An 18,585-nucleotide genomic window follows, 5' to 3' on the forward strand; every position below is an offset into this window, starting at 1 on the left:
TTTGGGACCTGGTCAGACTCCACCTCTCCCAGCAGAAACCCGGCTGGGGGATGGTTGGGCTGTTTGTCCAACACCAGTTGGACATGACCAGGTGTTCCTGGGCCAGCCCACGGCTGTGCCAGAGCCAGCCCTGCCTCTCTGCACCGACCACTGCCCGGCTCCGCCGGAGGATTAGCCACGCTCCACCTGCTCTGCCTGGGATTTAGTGGGGCACCCCCTTGCCAGGCGGGGTGAGGGGGCACAGCCCCGTCTGTCTGTCTGTCTGTCTGCCTGGGGATTAGCCCGGCCCCACCTGGGCTGCCCCCAGCTCTGCTCACCAGGGTGGCCCCAGCCTGAGCAACTCTCTTCTGCGTGGGCTGGCGGGCCACAGCTGTCTGTCCGTCTGTCTGGGAGAGATGGATGGGCATTGCTCTGCCCGTCCAACCACCGTGTCTATCTGTCTGTCTGTCTGAGAGTGCTGCATGGGCACTGCTTTGCCCATCCTACTGTCATGTCTGTCTGCCTGGGAGGGCAGGCACACACTGCCATGTCTGTCTGTAAGGGCATGCTGGGCAAAGACAGCCTTGTCTATCTGTAAGGACGCTGGGCACAGCCCTGTCCATCTGTCTGTCTGTCTGTAAAGGGGCACTGGGCACAGCCCTTTCTGTCTATGGGGGGCACTGGGCGCAGCCCTGTCTGCCCATCTGTCTGTCTGTGGAAGATGCTGAGCACAGCCCTGTCCACCTGTGAAAGGGTGCTGGGCAATGACCTGTCCATCTGTCTGTCTGTGAAAGGATGCTGGGCACAGCCCTGTCCGTCTGTGAAAGGATGCTGGGCAATGACCTGTCCATCTGTCTGTCTGTGGGGGACACTGGGCACAGCCCTGTCCATCCATCTGTCTGTCTGTGAGGAGATGCTGGGCAGAGCCCTGTCCGTTTGCCCATCTGTGAGGGGATGCTGAACACAGCCCCATCCGTCTGTCTGTCTGAGAGGGGATGCTGGGCACAGCTCTGTCCATCCGTCTGTCTTTCTGTGAGGGGATGCTGGGCACAGCTCCGTCCATCCGTCTGTCTGTCTGTGGGAGGATGCTGGGCAATGCACTGTCCTCCTGTCTGTCTGTGAGGGGATGCTGGGCACAGCCCTGTCCGTCCGTCCGTCTGTCTGTCTGTCTGTCCGTCCGTGGGGGATGCCGGGCGCTGTCTCCCCGTCCCCGGTTCCCCGCCGTGCCCGGTACGGGGGGCGGCAGCTGCGCTGGCGGCGGGGAGGGACCGAGCCCGGGGCGGGCGGCCCGCGCCGCTGGGCACCGGCACCGTCCCCGCCACCCTCCCCATCCACCTTCCCCTTCCTCCTCCTCCCCCCGGCGGAGATTAAAAGCTGCCGGAGGGGGAACGGCCGGGATTAGGCCCGAGGCCGCGGGGAGGGGCGCAGGATCCCGCCCCGCCGGGCCGCCCCCGCCCGCATTGTCCGCGCTGCCAGCGCAAAACCCACCAAAACACCCCCAAAAGCCTATTTGCACCCATGGGAGGCGGCTGAGAAGAGGGACATCCCATCTTCCCACTTCCCGCACCAGAGACGCGGGACCCCGGCCGGGAATCCTGCTCACCCCCCAAAATAAATCCAACCAAGAAACCGGGACACCCCCTTCCCCTCCCCTGTTACCGGCCCGGCTTTGCCCTGTGCGGGACAAAGATCTGCGGGAAAGTTGCCGGCACTGGGCGGGGGAGCAATTTTGGGGGGTGGGAGGGATCAACTATCGGATATTTATTTATTTATTTATTTAGAGGGGGGAATCGCGCTGCTCTGGTTTAATTATTTTATTTATAATTATCGAATCGACTTCACTCCCGAGGAAGGGGCTTTGAACAGGACTTTGTTTAAGTTGGGGGAAGGCACGCAGCGCTCCGAGCATCCCTTCTCTCCCTCCCTCACTCCGCGGCCGCGCAAACAGCGCGGGGCTCCGGCGGGGGGAGCGGGACTCCACCGATCCGCTCCTCCTGGGAAAGGGAAGGGGGGGAAAAAAAAAGTACCAGGCAAACCCTCCACAGCCAACGCTCGTCATAAACACACCTGATGGGCGCATCGAGCAGATGAAAGTTTAATTTTAATTTCTTTTTTTATTATTTTTTAAGTCCAAATAAATGCCTGAAGTGGAGGCGTCTCTCGGGCGAACGCTAAGCTTGGCAGCGCCGGGAATGAGCGGGGGGTGGGGGGGAACACAGGACTTTTCCCTTGGCTGTGGGGCATGGATTCGTTTGCAAACTGCAGCTTAAGCGCTCCCACCACCCTGCATTGTCCTGCGCTTAAATATCCTGAATTAGGCAGCTCTGAAAAGTCCCTTTAAAGCAGGCGGCGAGGGCAAGCCGCACTCGCACAACTTCTCGGGGTCGTGCTGGCGTTAAAACTGAAAATAATAATAAAAATAATCCCAGTACGGACGGGGGTCGATGCTGGCGGGGTCTCCCGGTGGAGCGGGGCGGCGATGCCCGGGGCTGGCGGCGGCGGAGGGGCTGAGCCGCGGCCGGGCAGCGCGGCGGGGCCGCGGGCGCGTCCCCCAGCACCTCTCAGGTACGAGCACTTCCATTGACATTGATGTAACTACATTAGAGTTAATGGCAGCAGCCTGGTCCTCATTATTAATTGTCTTTGTGTTTGGATAAAGTATGTAATCTTCTCCTCAACCACACCATTAAAATAGGTTGCCTTTTCAATTAAGAACTGTCTTGAGCACAGCAGTCAATTTTCCTAATGAAGATGCATTATATTTTCACTTTTTTTTTTTTTTTTTTTTTTTTTTTTTAATAATGGGAAAATCCCACGTTTTCATTAGGCGTGATTACGGAGAAAGTACAAGAGGGGGTTTGTCTAAACTAAATGTGGCCCGTGTCGTGTATTAAATACCAGGCTTTTAAATAAATTGAAATTTCATACAGATAAGACGCGAGGTTTGGGTACAAATACGGTCAGATTCGCTTCCTTCAGATTAAAAAAAATGCAGAGTCCATTCTTTAAAACGCACTTATCAGATAGAAAATAATGATTAAAACAACTACAGTGGACTCTTAGCTGCAATTACTCGGGTAAACTTTTCACTCAGCCCAGTTTGCTTACATTAAACCTGAGGATGATGCTTTAAAATAGACTTGCACTTTCTGCTAATGTGGAGCTTTGGGGAACAAATAGCAGAGTTTAATCATGCAGAAACACACAGGAGCCAGAATAGTCTCACAATTAATTTACCAAAATAAACCCGAAGCTGCCCGCATTGTTTAATATTTAGCTTCCACTCCCCCCCTCCTTCCCCTGGAGAAAAACAGCCCTAGTTCTTTAGAAAGGAGGAAGGTTGGGGGGATTTTGGGGGGAGTTGGGATTTTTTTTCTTCCTTTCTTTTTACATAGGAAAACAAATATTTCATGACGGGGAAGCAAAGAGTTAAATTTTATATGATATAAAGCACTTGCAGAAAAAGAAAAGAAAAGAAAAAAAAAACAACAAAGAAAAGAAAGGGGGGGAAGCCAGACACTAAGGGGGGGGGAAAAAAAAGAATAAAAGAAAGTGCGATATTTGTGAGCCTGAGAAGCTGCAAGAGGACGGGATCTGGATTTCACTGCTGTGTTATACTTGTGGGATCTTTGTTACCGGACAGACAGACAGACACTCGCGGCACAAGCCAGACCCTTCCCGCACGGAAAACACCATTACCCAGATACAATTTAAGACAGAAAAAATAATTAGCTGTGTTATTCGAATCTAGTTTTAAACTTTCCAACGTGAAAAATACCTGCCTGCAAGGGAGAATGAAGTTAAGCATAAGAGTAATTCCTTATTCACATGGTAACAACAGTTGGTTTGGGATCTTTTACAAGCTTTCTGCACTGTGGCTTTGTTTAGTTGTGGGGGGGAGCTGCTTTGGGGGGTTCTGGGGGGTATTTTTGTAATGAACATTTGTTTCTCCACCAGCCAGCGGCTAAAGAAGATCTGCAAAGAATGGCAAAGAAGATTTTCGATTAAAACCTTAGCCCATCTCCACGGATTACTTTATATCGATTCCTATATATATGGCTGCAATTGATGGGCTCTAATTAAAAATCCGAAGGGGGGAGGGAAAAAAAAATAAAAGTTCTTTCTGGGTCTCAATAAAAGGAGCTTTTCATATACGGGAAATAAAGGTTGTAAAAGGTTGCAAACGAAAGACTAGTTTAAAGCTTCTCCGCGGTTTTCTTTTCTTCTTTCTTACAAAACCCCTTTTCTGGCTCTTTCTCTCCCTTCCCCCCCCCCCGCTCCCGCGACCCCTTCATTTCTCCCAAGTTTGCCAACACGCGGGATGCGGGACTGTAACTGTTATTTTAATATCTGGGTTGGGAGCTATAATCTGATTGCTGCAGCAAGCTGCTCATCAAGGTAACTTCATGGCCTGGAGAGAAAAATTATGTAAACTGGCAGTATTAGCGCCTTTCATCAACACACACACACACACACTCTCACACACACACACGGACACACACCCCTGTCCCAACCTCCCGCACCGACCCCCGGGGGACTCCCCGCACCGGCCCCCACGCGTGTACCCTCCCCCCCCTCCCCGCACAGCCTCCCCCAAGTGCTTTTTTAATTTATTTAATAATAATCATTTATTTCTCTGTTTAAAGTTGGGTTTGTATTATTTTTTTTTTTGGGGGGGGGGTATTTCCCCCCCGCCTCGTTGCACAGAAGACCTTCCCTTAGGTGCCAGCCCTGACCTCACTTTCTCTTCTCTCGGGGTAACGTTTTTAGGACTTGTCTGGCTCCGAGAGGAGCTGGGCAAATTTCAGATCGCCCCCAAATAACTCCACCGTCCCCTCCTCTCTCCCCCCCCATCCCAATTATAAAACTTGCTTTCATCTAGGCAAAGATGCTGCCTTAATATATATGTATTTTTATTATTATTTTTTCCTTCCCCAAAAGATGTGACGGCTCCGCCATCCCCCTCCCAGACATTTGGAAAAAAAGGAGAATTTTCTTCTTTTTCTTTTTTTTTTTTTTTTTGTTTTAGCATTCCGGCATTTTAAAACGAATCTGACCCTTTCTCGAAGTGACACAGCCATACTAATGTCTTCGGCTTTGCACCCCCAGAAAGGGAGATTTTGGGGTTGAGGGGAGTGTCGAATAAAAAAAAAAAAAAAAAGAAAAAAAAAAAGAAAAAAACCCACGAACCACAAACCCGCAATCAAACAAACAAACAAACCCCAAACCCTAAACTAAAATAAACCCCAACCGGCACTTGAATTGCAGATAAACTTCAAGGAAAGTCTGGAATATTTTAACTAGACACAAATCCGATGACGGAAAAGCTTAAAAGCGCGTAGCATGCATCGCTTTCCGGAGCCGATCAGAGATACAAAGATGACAAATTATAATTCGGTTCATTTGGGGGTCGGTTTTTCTTTTTCTTTTTTTTTTTTTTTTTGCTTCTTTCCTTAACTTTCACCCGACCTGAATAAATGATTCCTTATTTTTTTCTACCCCTTGGTCATAATAAACGCGGGCAGCAGCTCAGCGCGCTCATCCCTGGGAGCGAAACACACGGCAATAAAACCACTCGCGAAACGGTCGCGATAGTCAGAAGAGTCGGAAATTAAATCAGAAGGAGAAGTAAAGAGGGTGAAAGAGAAGAGGAGAGAAGAAAGACAACTATGCAGAGAGAGAAAATGGCTTTGATAACCCGATTGGCATTGGAAAGTTGGAGAACTTACTGAGAAGCAGAAGTTACAGTTTCTTTTCATCCCAGAAGCAGATTTTGGTTCTCTGAGCACAAAGTTCTTAGAGGGCAGAAAATCACACATCTCCACTCACTCCCCGTTAGCCCCAGCTAGTCTGGATCTCTGGGACTGTACCTGCTCTGCAACGCTTTCCAAATGGACCAGAAGAGATTGGAAAGTTTAAAAAAAATCATTAAAAAATAGCAATTTTTTAAAAAATCGAGATCCTACAGCTGCAACAATTCATATTAATTTTTTTTGCAACTTTTCCCGGGGCTGCAGAAGGTTGAAGGCAGAGGCAGCTGCAAAGTGTGTGCAGGATTGCTCCAGGAAAGAAGGTTCCCCCTTTTTCCCCCTCTCAGATCCAATCTTTGCAAGAGCCATTCCGACACATTGCTAAGCTAAAGGGAAATTCTCTTTGATAAAGCGGTGTTCCCAGCTTCTGGGTTTTAAAACCTAAATCTATATTCAAATCTGGCTGAAGGTGTGTTCTGGGATTTATGAAAGCCTCTTAAAGGGGTAAATTTACCAAACCGTGACAAAATCATCACAATCTTACTTTAGACATCTGAAGTGGATGAGAATTTTAAAGAGACCCTTGTTTATTTAAGTAACACTGTCCATCTCTGCCACTTGTTTTATTGGCCGCGGGAATTATTCCCAACTCCTCGGGCTGGAGGGGGCAGAGGGAAAGGCTGGGATGCTTCTGCTCCTCTGGCAGACTGCAGGCAGGGCAGCAGCTCTCCCTGCCCGCTGCCCAGGGCCAGGCAGCGCGGGCAGCTGCAGGCAGGGCTGGCAGCTCGGCTGGGCTGTGCTTCCCATCCTGCTCTCCCAGCTACTTTCTTCAGGCACTGAATTTTATTTCTCTGCTTTGCTCAACCCTCCCCTGCCACAGCCCGGCTGCCTCCAGCCCCCAAACACCCCTTTCTTTCTTTCTTTTTTTTTTCTCTTTTTCTTTTCTTTTCTTTTTTTTTTTTTTTTAATTTTTTTCCCCTTTTATTTTTAATCGATTTCGAAAATACCCTCCTGGTCAGGATACACGGGGACGAATTATCTCTCTCATTCTTCCGAGGTGGATTAAGGTTATTAAATAATATGTGGGGGCGGGAGACGATGGCAAAGGCGGAGGGGGTGGAAGGGGGGGAAGGGTTCAATCGGGATATTTATTCCTGGTGCTCTGCTAAAGGAGAGGCTGAGGGGTGGCGTGGCCGTGCCGACATGCGGGGAGGTGAGGGAAGGATTTGCCCGGCGCGGATCTCTGGGCAAGGGTTGAGAGAGGGCGGGGGTTGCTGCAAAAAGATGGGGGCTGCAGCCGCCCCTCTCTACCCCTCCCAAAATAAAATAAAAAAGCTCAGCTAAACAAATAAAACCCCAGAAAAGTCCCCAAAAAAGTCTCGTGGGTTTGGGAGGGAAAAATAAATCAAAACACAGCTCCAAGAAGGGCAGGGGCCGGGAGTCCCGGGGGGCCGCGGGGTACCAACCAGGGGTACCCCGGGTACCAACTTTCCGCGAAGTGGCCTCGCAAAATTTAAAAAAAAAAAAAAAATACAACCCAGCGGCCAAAGTGGGAGCGGCTCCGGCGAGCAGGGCTGCGGCCGTTCTGGGCGAGGGGGTATTTTGTTTGTTTGTTTGTTTATTTGTTTAATTTCCCCTCCTCTCCCCTCCCTCCTTCCCTTCTGCCGCCTCCTTCCTCCTCCCTTCTGGGAGGAAAGGGAAAAAAAAAGAAAAAAAAAAAAAAACAACCCAAAACCAACCCACACCACCCAGCCCAGCCCAGCCCCGAGCATCCCAAACCTGCTCCTGCAAACCGCCAGCCCGGGCTGCACCGCCAGCGCTAAAGTCCAAGGACAACCACGTTGGATCGCACTCAGCCAGGCTCGGAGAAAGCCACAAAGAGGCGAATTAATTGCTATAACTTCATTAACATAGGTCACCCCGTTAAAATGATCGAGCCGCTGCAGTTTTTTCCCCCATTGTCACAAGTGAGGAAAGTGTGTGAGCGCTCCCTCCCTCCGACCTCGGCCGCCTCCATCCTCCTGCCTTTTGCCAGAGCTTTATTTTCGGGGTTCTTTGAGCCGGGAGAAGTTGAGTGGGGACGGGAGGTGCGAGGGAAACACCACGGTGCCCGGTGTGCCCGGCTGGGCTCTACCCGGGGCCGGGAACCCCCCAGGCCCTCCTCACTCTCACCCCTTCACTACTCCCAATTTATTTCGATTAAAACATGTGCACATCCCTATTTGCAAATTCAAGGCAGCGCCACTAAGTCCCGTTCTACACCATCATCCCTACACATCTTTAAAAATACAATTTAAAACGCATTTATGTCCTCTCCCCGGTGACTCAATTTCCCTCCTTCCAGGGGACAATTGGCCCGTGGGAGGTGGAACTGGGGTGCAGCCGGTCTGCGGGGGGACCCGGGACTGGGGACACCCTGGTACCCCGTTCTGTGCTGAGGGGGGATTCTGCCCTTTGCACCCGCGGGTTTCCTCTCATTCAGCTTCGTCCTGCTCAGCCAAGGGCTCCTGGCAGGCTCCATGTCCCCCCTTCACAAATATTTACTTATATATTTTAATATCTTTTGTTGTTATTATTACAGCCACCCCCCAGCTTTTTGCTGGCCCCCCTTCCTCTCCTTCCCCGGGCTATACGCTAATTCCATCTCTGCTGTCCATCACATTAATTTCTACAATGACTTCATCTGCTCCACTCCATAATGTATATTTTTAAACCGAGCAGGTTCTTTTAATGTATATTCTGGTGTCATTTCGGTGGCTGTTATTTCTCTCTGGATTGTCCCCCCGGTACAGCAGCGGCCTGTTTTTTCCTCCCCCTGTGTGTGTTTTTATTATTTTCCCCCTGGCTTAGATGTGTCAATCACTCTCTCCCTGCCATTGGTTGGAGAGTTTGCGTCAAAAAGTTGCCAGAGAGGCGCTTTCTCAGCAAAGCTCCCCGAGAGAGGTAGAGACCTTCAGCTCCAACGCACCCTGCCACTATTATTAAAAATAAAATCACTTTGACCAGCTCCAGCACCGGCTAGCTCTGTATGTACCGAGCCCAGACCCCGAGCATCCCTACATCCCTTTCCTGCACCGTCCCCTCCCCTTTTTTCCCCCATTTATTCTCCTTTTTCAAACATTTTTTCTCCCCCCCCTTTCCCCCCCCCCTTTCCCCCGATGTCGTGGGCATGTGCATGCGGCGAGCTCTCTAACCTCCCGCTTTGTGCTTTCTCTCCCAGCTCAGCCCGAGCCCTGAATTTGGCGAGGATCCGGGAGCAGGTTTCCCCCTTCGCCCCCCAGCCCTGCCCGCGGCTCCGGCGAGGCTCGCAGGTAAGTCCGACCCGCCGGCTCCATCCTTCCTTGGGGGCATCGCCGGGCGGGCAGGAACGCAGGGAAAGGGGGAATTAAAATCATAATTATATTTTTTAAAATTTTATTATTATCATTACTACTATTAAACACGCCTGTGTGCGGCGGGGGTGCGCCGTGCGGGTAGCGGGGAGCAGGCGGGTCCCCGCGGGAGATGCGGCGCTGCCCGGGAGAGGCCGGGCCGGGCCGGGCGGTGGCGGCCCCGGGTCGGGAACAACCCGGGCGGCCCCGGGTCGGTCTTCGGTGGGGACCGCGAGCTGCTGGAGGAGAGGGCGAAAGGCCAAAGCCGGGCAGCCGGGGGCTCTCCCTGCCGCCGCCCTTGCCCCCCGCGGCCGCGGCCGGGCTGTCTCCCGTGGGCGGGCGGGGGTCGGGCGCGGAGCCGCTCTTTTCTCGGCTTCACCGCGATTTCGTCGGGCACATGATTTTTTTTTTCCCCGGCCTGTTCCTCTGGCCTGTAGTTATTTCCTGAACCTCAAGCTGGACTTTTAAAATTAGGAATAACCGGGGAGAAATTTCTCCCCTCCGAGAGTGGGGTTCCTACCTGAGACCCCCTTCATCCTCCTCCTCTTCCTCGCGGTGTGGAGACTCAGCAAAGTAATTTTGTAAAGGTGTTTCCGAGCACTCGCAGCCCCGGAGAACCAGGCTGGAAATCGCAGGGAGAGAAATCTTCAAGGCATTTGGGGCCAGAGCTTCACGACTCGGTGTGGGCAAAATGGATGGCGAGAATGGCATCCAGGTCGGAGAGGGGCTGGAGCTGGTTTCCACCTCCCTTCTCTTATTTTATTTTAATTTTTTAATGCCGTGGGAAAGCGCTTCCCAAAGACACTGGCCGGGAATAACGCGCCCCGGCCTCTCTCCTCTGAATCGCACCGCGCTGACAAAGAGAAAGTCGGGAAAAGTGCTTGTGCACCGGCACAAGTTTCTTTAGAACTAAAAACCTCTTTCGCTGCCAAGATTTATTTCGATTTGGGCTGTTTAGAGAAGTTGAGGTTTATTATTTATTTATGTAGAAAAGGTGCAACTTTAGTTAAAAAAAAATACATTCAAAAGGGGGTGGGGGGGAAAGCAGTTAAAAAATGCGACCGGGTGCTGCTGGGAGGCAGAGACGGGTCAGACGGCCCCGCGGCGGCGGTGGCTGCCCGCCGAGCCCGGCTCCTCCGCTCCCGGTCCCCGAGAGGGGCCGCGGCCGCGGAGCAGCGCGGAGGTTCGGAGGGCGAAGCGCTGGGGACCGCTCAGCAGAGCCGGTGACGGGTCCATCCCTACCGCCTTCGCCTCGGGAGAAAATCCCCGCGTTGGGAAATATCACCCCGAACGGACGGGTTTTCTCCAGGGGGAAAAAAATTAGAATTTACCAAAACCAAAATTTTTTTAAACAAAATAGAATTTTTAAAAATGTCAGAAATTCGTTGGAGAGCGCGATGCGGGCAGGGAACGCGGCTCTCGTTTGCAAAACAAAAGACAACAAATTCCCTTTTCTACCTCGGCTCCTTCACCCTTCCCCTCCGCGGGAGCCCCTCCGCGCTGCTCCGCGCCCCGGCCGAGCCCCCCAGGCCCCCGCGTCCCCCCGCAGCGCTGCCGGGGGCAGGGGCGCAGGCTGCGCGCCCGGGTGCGGATCGCTGCCCCGCATTAATCACCGGGGCGAGCAGCGGAGCCGGGGCCGGTGGCCCGTAATTAGGGAGCGTGTGCCGCCCGGATTATCTCGTTAGTTTATCAAGAAAACATTTATTATAATTAATTCTCGGACGGGGTAATTATTATTGAGCGAGGGCAGAGCAACTGGTAGCCGGGATCTATGCGGAGCGGGGAGGGGGGAGGAGGAGGGGGAAAGGTGACAGATTGCGGAGCGGAGCCGTTGCTCCGCGGGCTGCGGGGCGGCCCCGGGATGCGCGGCCGCGGCCGAGGGGCTCCGCGGGCGGCCGCGACGGGCTGGCGCCTCGGCGGGATGCCGCCGAGTTTAACCGAGCGGAGCTTTGGGCTTGCTTTTTTTGGAGGAGATGTTGGCGCTTTTTTCGTCCTTTTATTCTTTTTCCTTTCTTTTTTTTTTTTTATTTAATTTTTGTTAGCCCGTTTTTAAGCGGGCGGCAACCCCCGTTGGGTTCTCCCGCTCATCTTGCGCGGTGAACAAACCGGCGGCCGAAGCTGCGAGCGGGGCTCCCCCCTCGGTGTAATCGCCCCTGTTCGGCCTCCTCCGGGGGGCCCGACCCTGCGCACCCCGCGCTGGATCCGCCGCCCAGCGCGTTTGTGCGGGGCAAAGCTCAGCCCCGAGGGGAAAAGGGGAAACTCCGCGCCGCGGATAAAGCAGCACCGACGGCGCGGGCGGAGGGTGCACCCTGTCCTGGGGGTCCCGCAGGACCCCCCTCGGGCAGAGCTTCGTCCTCCCGGGGCGGCGGCTCAGCCGAAACACGGAGTTTTGGGGTGTTTTGGGGAAGAAAGTTGTGCTGGAGTTCGTTTCCCCGACGGCCGCTGGGGAATGGAGGGAAGGGCGAGATTTCTCCCTAAAAGGTTTTAAAAAATATTTTCTACGGGGCAAACAGTCTTAACCCTTTCAGGAGCCCGGGTTGGACCCCTGTCGGCCATTTTTTGGCGGAGTGTGTGTTTGGGTCTCCCCTCGCCCCCCGCTGCAGAGAGCCCGGCCCCGTCGGGGCAGCGGGCGGGAAGCGGGAGAGCCCGAGCGGGGACCGGGAAAGCTGGAGCAGGAACCGGGGGAGCCGCTCGCCCGCCGGGGCCGTCCCGGGGCCGCTCACCACCGAGGTGTTTGTTTAGCTTCAGCTCCGTCATCAAGAGTTTCTTGAAAGCCTAATAAATCTGTTACTTGCCTCCAAATCTAATTACCCGGAGTACTAATTAGGTGCAAATGGCCGGTGGAAATTACTGCAGACGTGGACTGGTGGCGGGAGAGCAGAAAAGTTTGACTCTCCCCGAGCGGGCATTTGAGCTCTGAAATGCAGCAACGTCGGGGGGAAGGGGAAAAGGGGGAGTGGAGGGGGAAGGTTTGAATGTTGCCCAAACCTGGGATAATTAAAGTCCTTGCAAGAGACTAGTGGAGAGATAGGTTTCTTGAATTGTTTCTTTGTTTCTCACCCTTGGGCTTTGTTATCTGCATTATTTATTTAGCCGAGGGGTTCTTTGTGTCTGCCAATGGCCCCAATCAAGTTTTGCTTGAGACAATTAGCCGGTGCCCGGCCGGGAATCCTATGCAAATGCCCCCGGCTGCCGTACAATGCGGGCAGTTGAAGGCATGGGGGGGTTTTGTTCGGGTAGTAATTACTGGCTGAGATGTGCCCCCTCCCCTCTTCTCCCTTTTTGGGGAGAGATGCGTTTATCTAGTCAGTCTCTCCCAGCTCTCCCAAATCCGGCTGGGGTCCGGCTTTCCGAGCGGGAGGATTGACGGGGGGACGGCGGCGGGGATCAAGCGGGGGGGGGGGGTGGGGGGGGCAGCGAGCTGGCCTGACTCCCCCTTCATCCCTCCATTCCTCCCTCCTCTCCCTCCTGCGCAGGCACCTGGCGGCCCCCCCCGCCCGACGGCTCCCCCAGGCACCGCCCGGGGCAGGCAGGGCGCTCGGCCGGCTCCCCCTCGCCCGGATTTCGGCCAACTCTCCTCCCCGCCACAACTTTAGCATGATGTCTTATCTTAAGCAACCACCTTATGCAGTCAATGGCCTGAGTCTCACAACCTCGGGCATGGATTTGTTGCATCCGTCCGTCGGTTATCCCGGTAAGCCACGTTTTTCTTCCCTCTTCCCTCTCTCTTTTTGCCCCCGCGGAGGAGAAGCCGCTGGGATTTTGGAGACACAACATGTCCCGGGATCACGCTGGCTTGGGTGGGTGAGGGTGTGGAGTCCCTCTGTCTCCTTTCTTCCTCAATCCCAACTTTTTATCCGGGAAAGGGGCTGCAAAGAGAGGAGAGCCTCTTGCTGGAGGTGGGGGACAGACGCTCCAAACCCCCATCCAGGGGAGATGGGGAGCTGGGATTGCGGCGCGGCGGCGGCTGATACTGGGGTGCAGATCTCCCGGGAGAGGGCAGGGAATGTGGGTGCCCCTCTGGGGAGGGGGCTGGAGGGGACACTGGGGTCTGAGGGGCCGCTGACTGACAGCCAGGGCCTCTGGCTCCGTTCGCAGCCACCCCCCGAAAGCAGCGGCGGGAGCGCACGACCTTCACCCGGGCGCAGCTGGATGTGCTGGAGGCTCTTTTCGCCAAGACCCGCTACCCCGACATCTTCATGCGGGAGGAGGTGGCCCTGAAAATTAACCTGCCCGAGTCCAGAGTGCAGGTAGGAAGCGGGGTGGCCCCGGAGAGCCCTGCCTGACCCCCCCCCCCCCCACTCTGTACCGGCGTGAAGGGTTTGGACTGGCCTGTGGCCGGCAGGGAGATGAGGGGGCTGGTTCAGGGGATGGGGTCAGTCCTGGAGCCAAATCAAACCCCTGTGGGATAAAAGAGGCTCAGAGGTGGGTGGGGGTGCAGGGTAGGATGGAGTGGTGGTTTGCATCCCCAGGGCTGGAGTGTGTCCTCCCCCCATCCTCCCTGTGCACTGTGGAGGTGTCGTATACATTCCAGATCCCAGCTCCTGAGCCCTCCACGCTCCTTCCCAGCTCCCTCCTTCCCAGCCCCCTCAGCCTCTCTGAGGATTCCCCAGCACTCTCAAACTCTATACCAAGCCTTGCCCCGGGTGCCAAATCCCAGCCTGTCCTGCAGGCATTTTGAGAGCCCTGCAGAAGCCGTAAAGGATCCCCCCCTTCCCCAGGGATCACCACATATCCAGAGCTGGGCCAGACTGGGATCCCCACTCGCACCAGTACAGGCTGGGTGCTTCCTCCCCCTTTGAAGGGACTTTGATAAGAGAGGAGCTGCCTTGGTGGACCCCTCTCCTGGGGCTGGGCTGTGCCTCCCCTGCAAGCAGCCTGCGGGGGCTCCATCCAGGCAGCATTTTGGAGGTGCTGCTGGCAGGACAGGAGGGTCCTGCCCCCATCAGGGATCTAGAACTCCCCAGCAGCAGGGGCAAGGCATCTCCAAAGCCATCCCTCCCACTTGTCTCCTTGAGAGGCTTCCTGAGGCTGCGTGGCGCCATGTCCCCGTGGAGTGTGGCAGCCTGGGATTGGGATACCCCCATGTCAAACCCCATCCTTCTCCCCTCCAAACCTCTCCAGAGACAACCCCCTTGGTCCCTGCTAAGAGAAGGTGAGATGAGCTGAGGGGCCGACTCTGGCTGAGGGGGTGAGCACAGAGAGCCTGTTTGGAGGGTAAATGAGACATCTTTACCCCCCTCCCCAACCCCTACCTCTGTTTCCCTAATTGTTCCCTCCCTTTCTGATGTTCTATTGTTTCTAATTAAGGGCTTGACTTCAATAGGCCTTCAATGGCAATTCCTGGGGGTCCCCGGCTGGCAAGCAGCAAAGAGGGAATGCTCCCCCCCCCCCCCCCCCCCCCGGCTCTCCCCCAAAAGTGACCTTATTAAGGAGTTTGATTTGTGATTTCCACTTGTTATTACTGCTAATGATCTCAGGGAGGGGGAGCCCCGGAGCTTTCCTTTGCAGCAGCCTGCAACCCTCCACTGCTGGGGAGCACTTTTAGGTCCCTCTCCCCGGCGAGGTCTCCCTGACATCACCTCTTTCCACCCTTGGGTTTGCCTGTGCATCCCTAACACCGGCCTTTTTCTCTCTCCCTCCCCGTGTCTGTGTCTCAAGGTGTGGTTTAAGAACCGCCGAGCCAAGTGCCGGCAGCAGCAGCAGCAGCAGCAGAACGGGGGCCAGAACAAGGTCCGGCCAGCTAAGAAGAAGAATTCACCGGCCCGGGAAGTGAGTTCGGAGAGCGGGACCAGCGGGCAGTTCACTCCCCCCTCCAGCACCTCAGTCCCCACCATTTCCAGCAGCAGTGCCCCCGTATCCATCTGGAGCCCGGCGTCCATCTCCCCGCTCTCAGACCCCCTGTCCACCTCTTCCTCCTGCATGCAGAGATCCTATCCTATGACCTACACCCAGGCATCAGGCTACAGCCAAGGATACGCTGGATCGACCTCCTATTTCGGAGGGATGGACTGTGGATCTTACTTGACCCCTATGCACCACCAGCTCCCTGGGCCGGGGGCCACTCTGAGTCCCATGGGTGCCAACGCGGTCACCAGCCACCTCAACCAGTCTCCAGCCTCCCTCTCCACCCAGGGCTATGGGGCCTCCAGTTTGGGCTTTAACTCCACCACCGATTGCTTGGATTATAAAGACCAAACCGCCTCCTGGAAGTTAAACTTCAATGCTGACTGCTTGGATTATAAGGACCAGACATCGTCATGGAAGTTCCAGGTTTTGTGAAGAACCTTTGTGATACCGAGAGAAATCGCGACGAGAACGAACAGGCTGGGCTGAACATGCTCCAGTTTTAGTCAGGTCTTGGTTAAATTAAAGAGAAAAGTAACTCCACGGACAAACAAACGAACAAAAAAAACCGACAGCAACAAGAGGGGGACAGTGTTGGTGTGATCCCGTTCAGACTCATCTCCTGCTCAGACGCTCTGGAAAAGGAATAATAAAAGAGGAAAAACGGAGGAGGAAGGCCTTAAACGGACAGATCATCTAGTGAGCAGAAACCAGACAGACCCATCTGTGTTCTTTCTAGTTTTAGGCAATTGTTGGGTTTCTTTGTTTGGAAGAGGTTGGGAGATCGTCCCAGCTACGGGCCAGTTTTAAAAAAAAAAAAAAAAAAAAAAGAATCTAGGTTTTTATTTCTTTTTTTTTTTGTGTGTGCGTGGAAAGATGATCCTTCACCCAGAGGTTTCCAATGTGTTAGCCAACCCTCGGTTAAACTATTCGGAATGGACAACATCTCTCTTTTTCTCCCTCTTTTTCTCCCTCCCTCTTTCTTTCTCTCTCTCAAGCTCATCCAACTGTTTCATGCCCAACTTGCTCAAGTTGGCACCCGGAGAACTTGGTTCAGGGCTGTGTGGGTTGTGTGACTGATTGTCCTAGCTGCACTACTTTATTTAAAGATTAAGAAAAAAAAAAGATAATGTTCATAAGGAGTCAATATGTAGTTTTTAAGAGACAATCAGTGTGTGTCTTATATAAATGGTACATCTGTGGTTTTTAATCTGTGCTAGACTTCAAAACTGTGATCTCCTGTATTGTATGCAACTATGAACTCTGCACCAGCGGGAGTTCTGCTGTGATTTAAATAGGTTATAATTATAAGTGAAAATTCAGAGCAACTGAGTTACCTATTATCATCTTTAAAAAAAAATAATTAAAAATATATATTTAAAAAAAATAATAAAAAACAAAAAAAGAAAAAACACAAAAAACACGATCGCCTTTCACCCGAGGTGAACTGCACTGAAACTTTTTACAACAAACTGTCTCTGAATGAAAGAGGAAAGACCGAAAATGCCCCAACCTGAGGACATTAAACTCCTCTGGAGCTCCCTTAGCTGCTGGCCACGCCGGCAGTATCCGTCAAATCCAACAGGACTTTGGGCAGTTGCTCTGACCTGGATGAATTCAAACCAAGAAATTCATTGTCGTTTATGCTTGCAGATGTTAACTGAAAAAAAAAAAAAAAGATATATATGCATAAACCTTTTTTTCCTGGATTTGGCAGATATGTATAATTATATTAAAATGGTTCTAGCACACTTGATGGTTGTCTTCCGTTTTAATCTCATCCGGCGAGTGACGGAGAAGGAGCGATGCCGGCTGCTGGTTTCCTGTTTGCAGCCAGGCACGGGGGTCCAGGAGGGTCCTGCTGCTCCTGCAGGGCTGAGACAAAGGGGGTTTTGCTGGCAGCTCCCCGAGGTGAAGGAAGCAAAACCAAGGAGGGATTATTTTTTTTATTATTTATTTTTTTATTTATTTATTACTTTTTATCAAAAAAACTTCCATTACAAACAGAGCTTGGATAACGTGACCTCTCCCACCCCAGCTTTCCCAAATCTCTTTGTGGGGAGGGAGGGGATGCGTTTGCTCTGTGGCCTCCTGGGAGATGAAGTCCCCAGCTGTGTCTGGGATGAGCCCTGAACTTTCCAGGGAGGAGAAGGGGGAACCTGGCAGTGATCAGGCAGAACCACTTGAGCAAAGGTGCTGGGGAAGGAGGGGGACAAGTGTTTGAGCTACAGTCTCACAAGTCAAAGCCACTTCTAAGGATCAGGCCCTTCCCAAGCATCTTGGTGGCTCTTTCTCTGTCCATCTCCCTCTTCCTCCCTCTCTCCTTCCCACGCACGTCGCTGGAGCCCTGAACTTGGTTTGGATTTAACGCAGCAAGAAAACAGACCTCTGGAAATAGAGGAGAGAGAGACACTGAGAAAAGTCCTCAGCACCACCAGCACCATCCCACTCCCTGTCCCCTGCTGTCCCCCAGGGCTTGTCACTAGCACCCTCCTGCCTGTGAGTCACCTGGGGCCACGGGTGTGGAGTCACTGTCATCCCATCGGTGCCTCTCCAGCCATTCTTTGGCTTCATATCCCAGCATCCCGAATGGGTTCTTCCCCTCCACGGGCACCAGCAAACCCACTCCTTCCTGCGCTGATATTTGTGTCCTCCACGAGCAAAGAACAGCCCTTAAAAAAGCACATTTCAGCTCTGGGACTCGGTCGAGCTTTTATGCTGCGCTTGTTAGTCAGTGATTTCCTCTTTTTTTTTTTTTTTTACTCGGAGGATACATGCAGGAAAGGTTTGGGAAGCACCAGGCAGCGATGCTGGGGCTGCCAGGGACAGCTCAGCCACGTTCATGCCGCCGGCATCTCCCAAGCAGCAGCGCAGAAAGTTTCATTTCTCCATTGATTTGCTTCAAACCAACAAAGTTTACCTCTCCCAAAAAAAACCCATATTCAAGCAAAATATGCTCAAGAAAAAAAAAAGTCCTTGTTGAACTGGGGCACAGTGTCCCACCTGCCTGGAAAAGCTTTTTGTTTCCTGAGCTTTTGATTATTAATTTTTTTGAAGCCTCTTTAAAACCTCTTTTCATTCTTTGCTTCTCCCATCTTATCTTTTACTTCTCTTTCCTGAGTATTTCCCTGTCTGTCAGGGATGAGCTCCCCCGGCTAGTGCTCATTTTTATCAGAAAAAGCCAATTCATGGCAGGAATTTCTCTGAATTTCCCCTGGCTTTTTGCACTTTCCATGTTTTCTCTACCTGTTTGTTTCCGATTTCAATTTAAATGGGCACACACATGGGCAAAGGGCAAAATCCCAAGGTGAGCTGGCGAACACAAAATATTATGTAAAGTGTTTTAACTCCTTTTTCATTTTTAATGTTTTGGATCTCCCTGGTTGAATTAATTTCCTCTGAATTCAGGCTGCAGTAGGCAATCCTGGATCCAATAAAACTGGGGGAAAAGCTGGAAAGACCACACCAGTTTAGTGTTGGAAAGCCGGATTTAAGGGCAAAGAGCTGATTAGGAGGTGGTTTGGTTTGAGGTGCCCTGCTCAGCCCTACAGAATATACATATAAGCAAATCCTCCACCTGTTCTATGCGACATTTCCCACCTGAGGGGGAAAAATATGCCCAAAATTGAAAAAGCAGA

At 52.7% G+C, this 18,585-nt stretch overlaps 1 protein-coding gene across 1 annotated transcript; it reads left to right on the forward strand.

The window, feature by feature from the left end:
- The first annotated feature begins 8,644 nt into the window (after window positions 1–8,644).
- On the forward strand, window positions 8,645–16,698 carry OTX2 (orthodenticle homeobox 2). The gene is made up of 5 exons (XM_027704032.1): window positions 8,645–8,755; window positions 8,950–9,040; window positions 12,577–12,794; window positions 13,199–13,350; window positions 14,762–16,698. Exons 3-5 carry the CDS (start codon window positions 12,698–12,700, stop codon window positions 15,380–15,382), a joined length of 870 nt encoding a protein of 289 aa, XP_027559833.1. The 5' UTR covers window positions 8,645–8,755; window positions 8,950–9,040; window positions 12,577–12,697; the 3' UTR covers window positions 15,383–16,698.
- The last annotated feature ends 1,887 nt before the right edge of the window (window positions 16,699–18,585 follow it).

This window comes from Neopelma chrysocephalum, unplaced genomic scaffold (genome assembly GCF_003984885.1).
Source record: "Neopelma chrysocephalum unplaced genomic scaffold, ASM398488v2 Primary Assembly neopelma1_253, whole genome shotgun sequence".
NCBI classification, from domain to species: domain Eukaryota; kingdom Metazoa; phylum Chordata; class Aves; order Passeriformes; family Pipridae; genus Neopelma; species Neopelma chrysocephalum.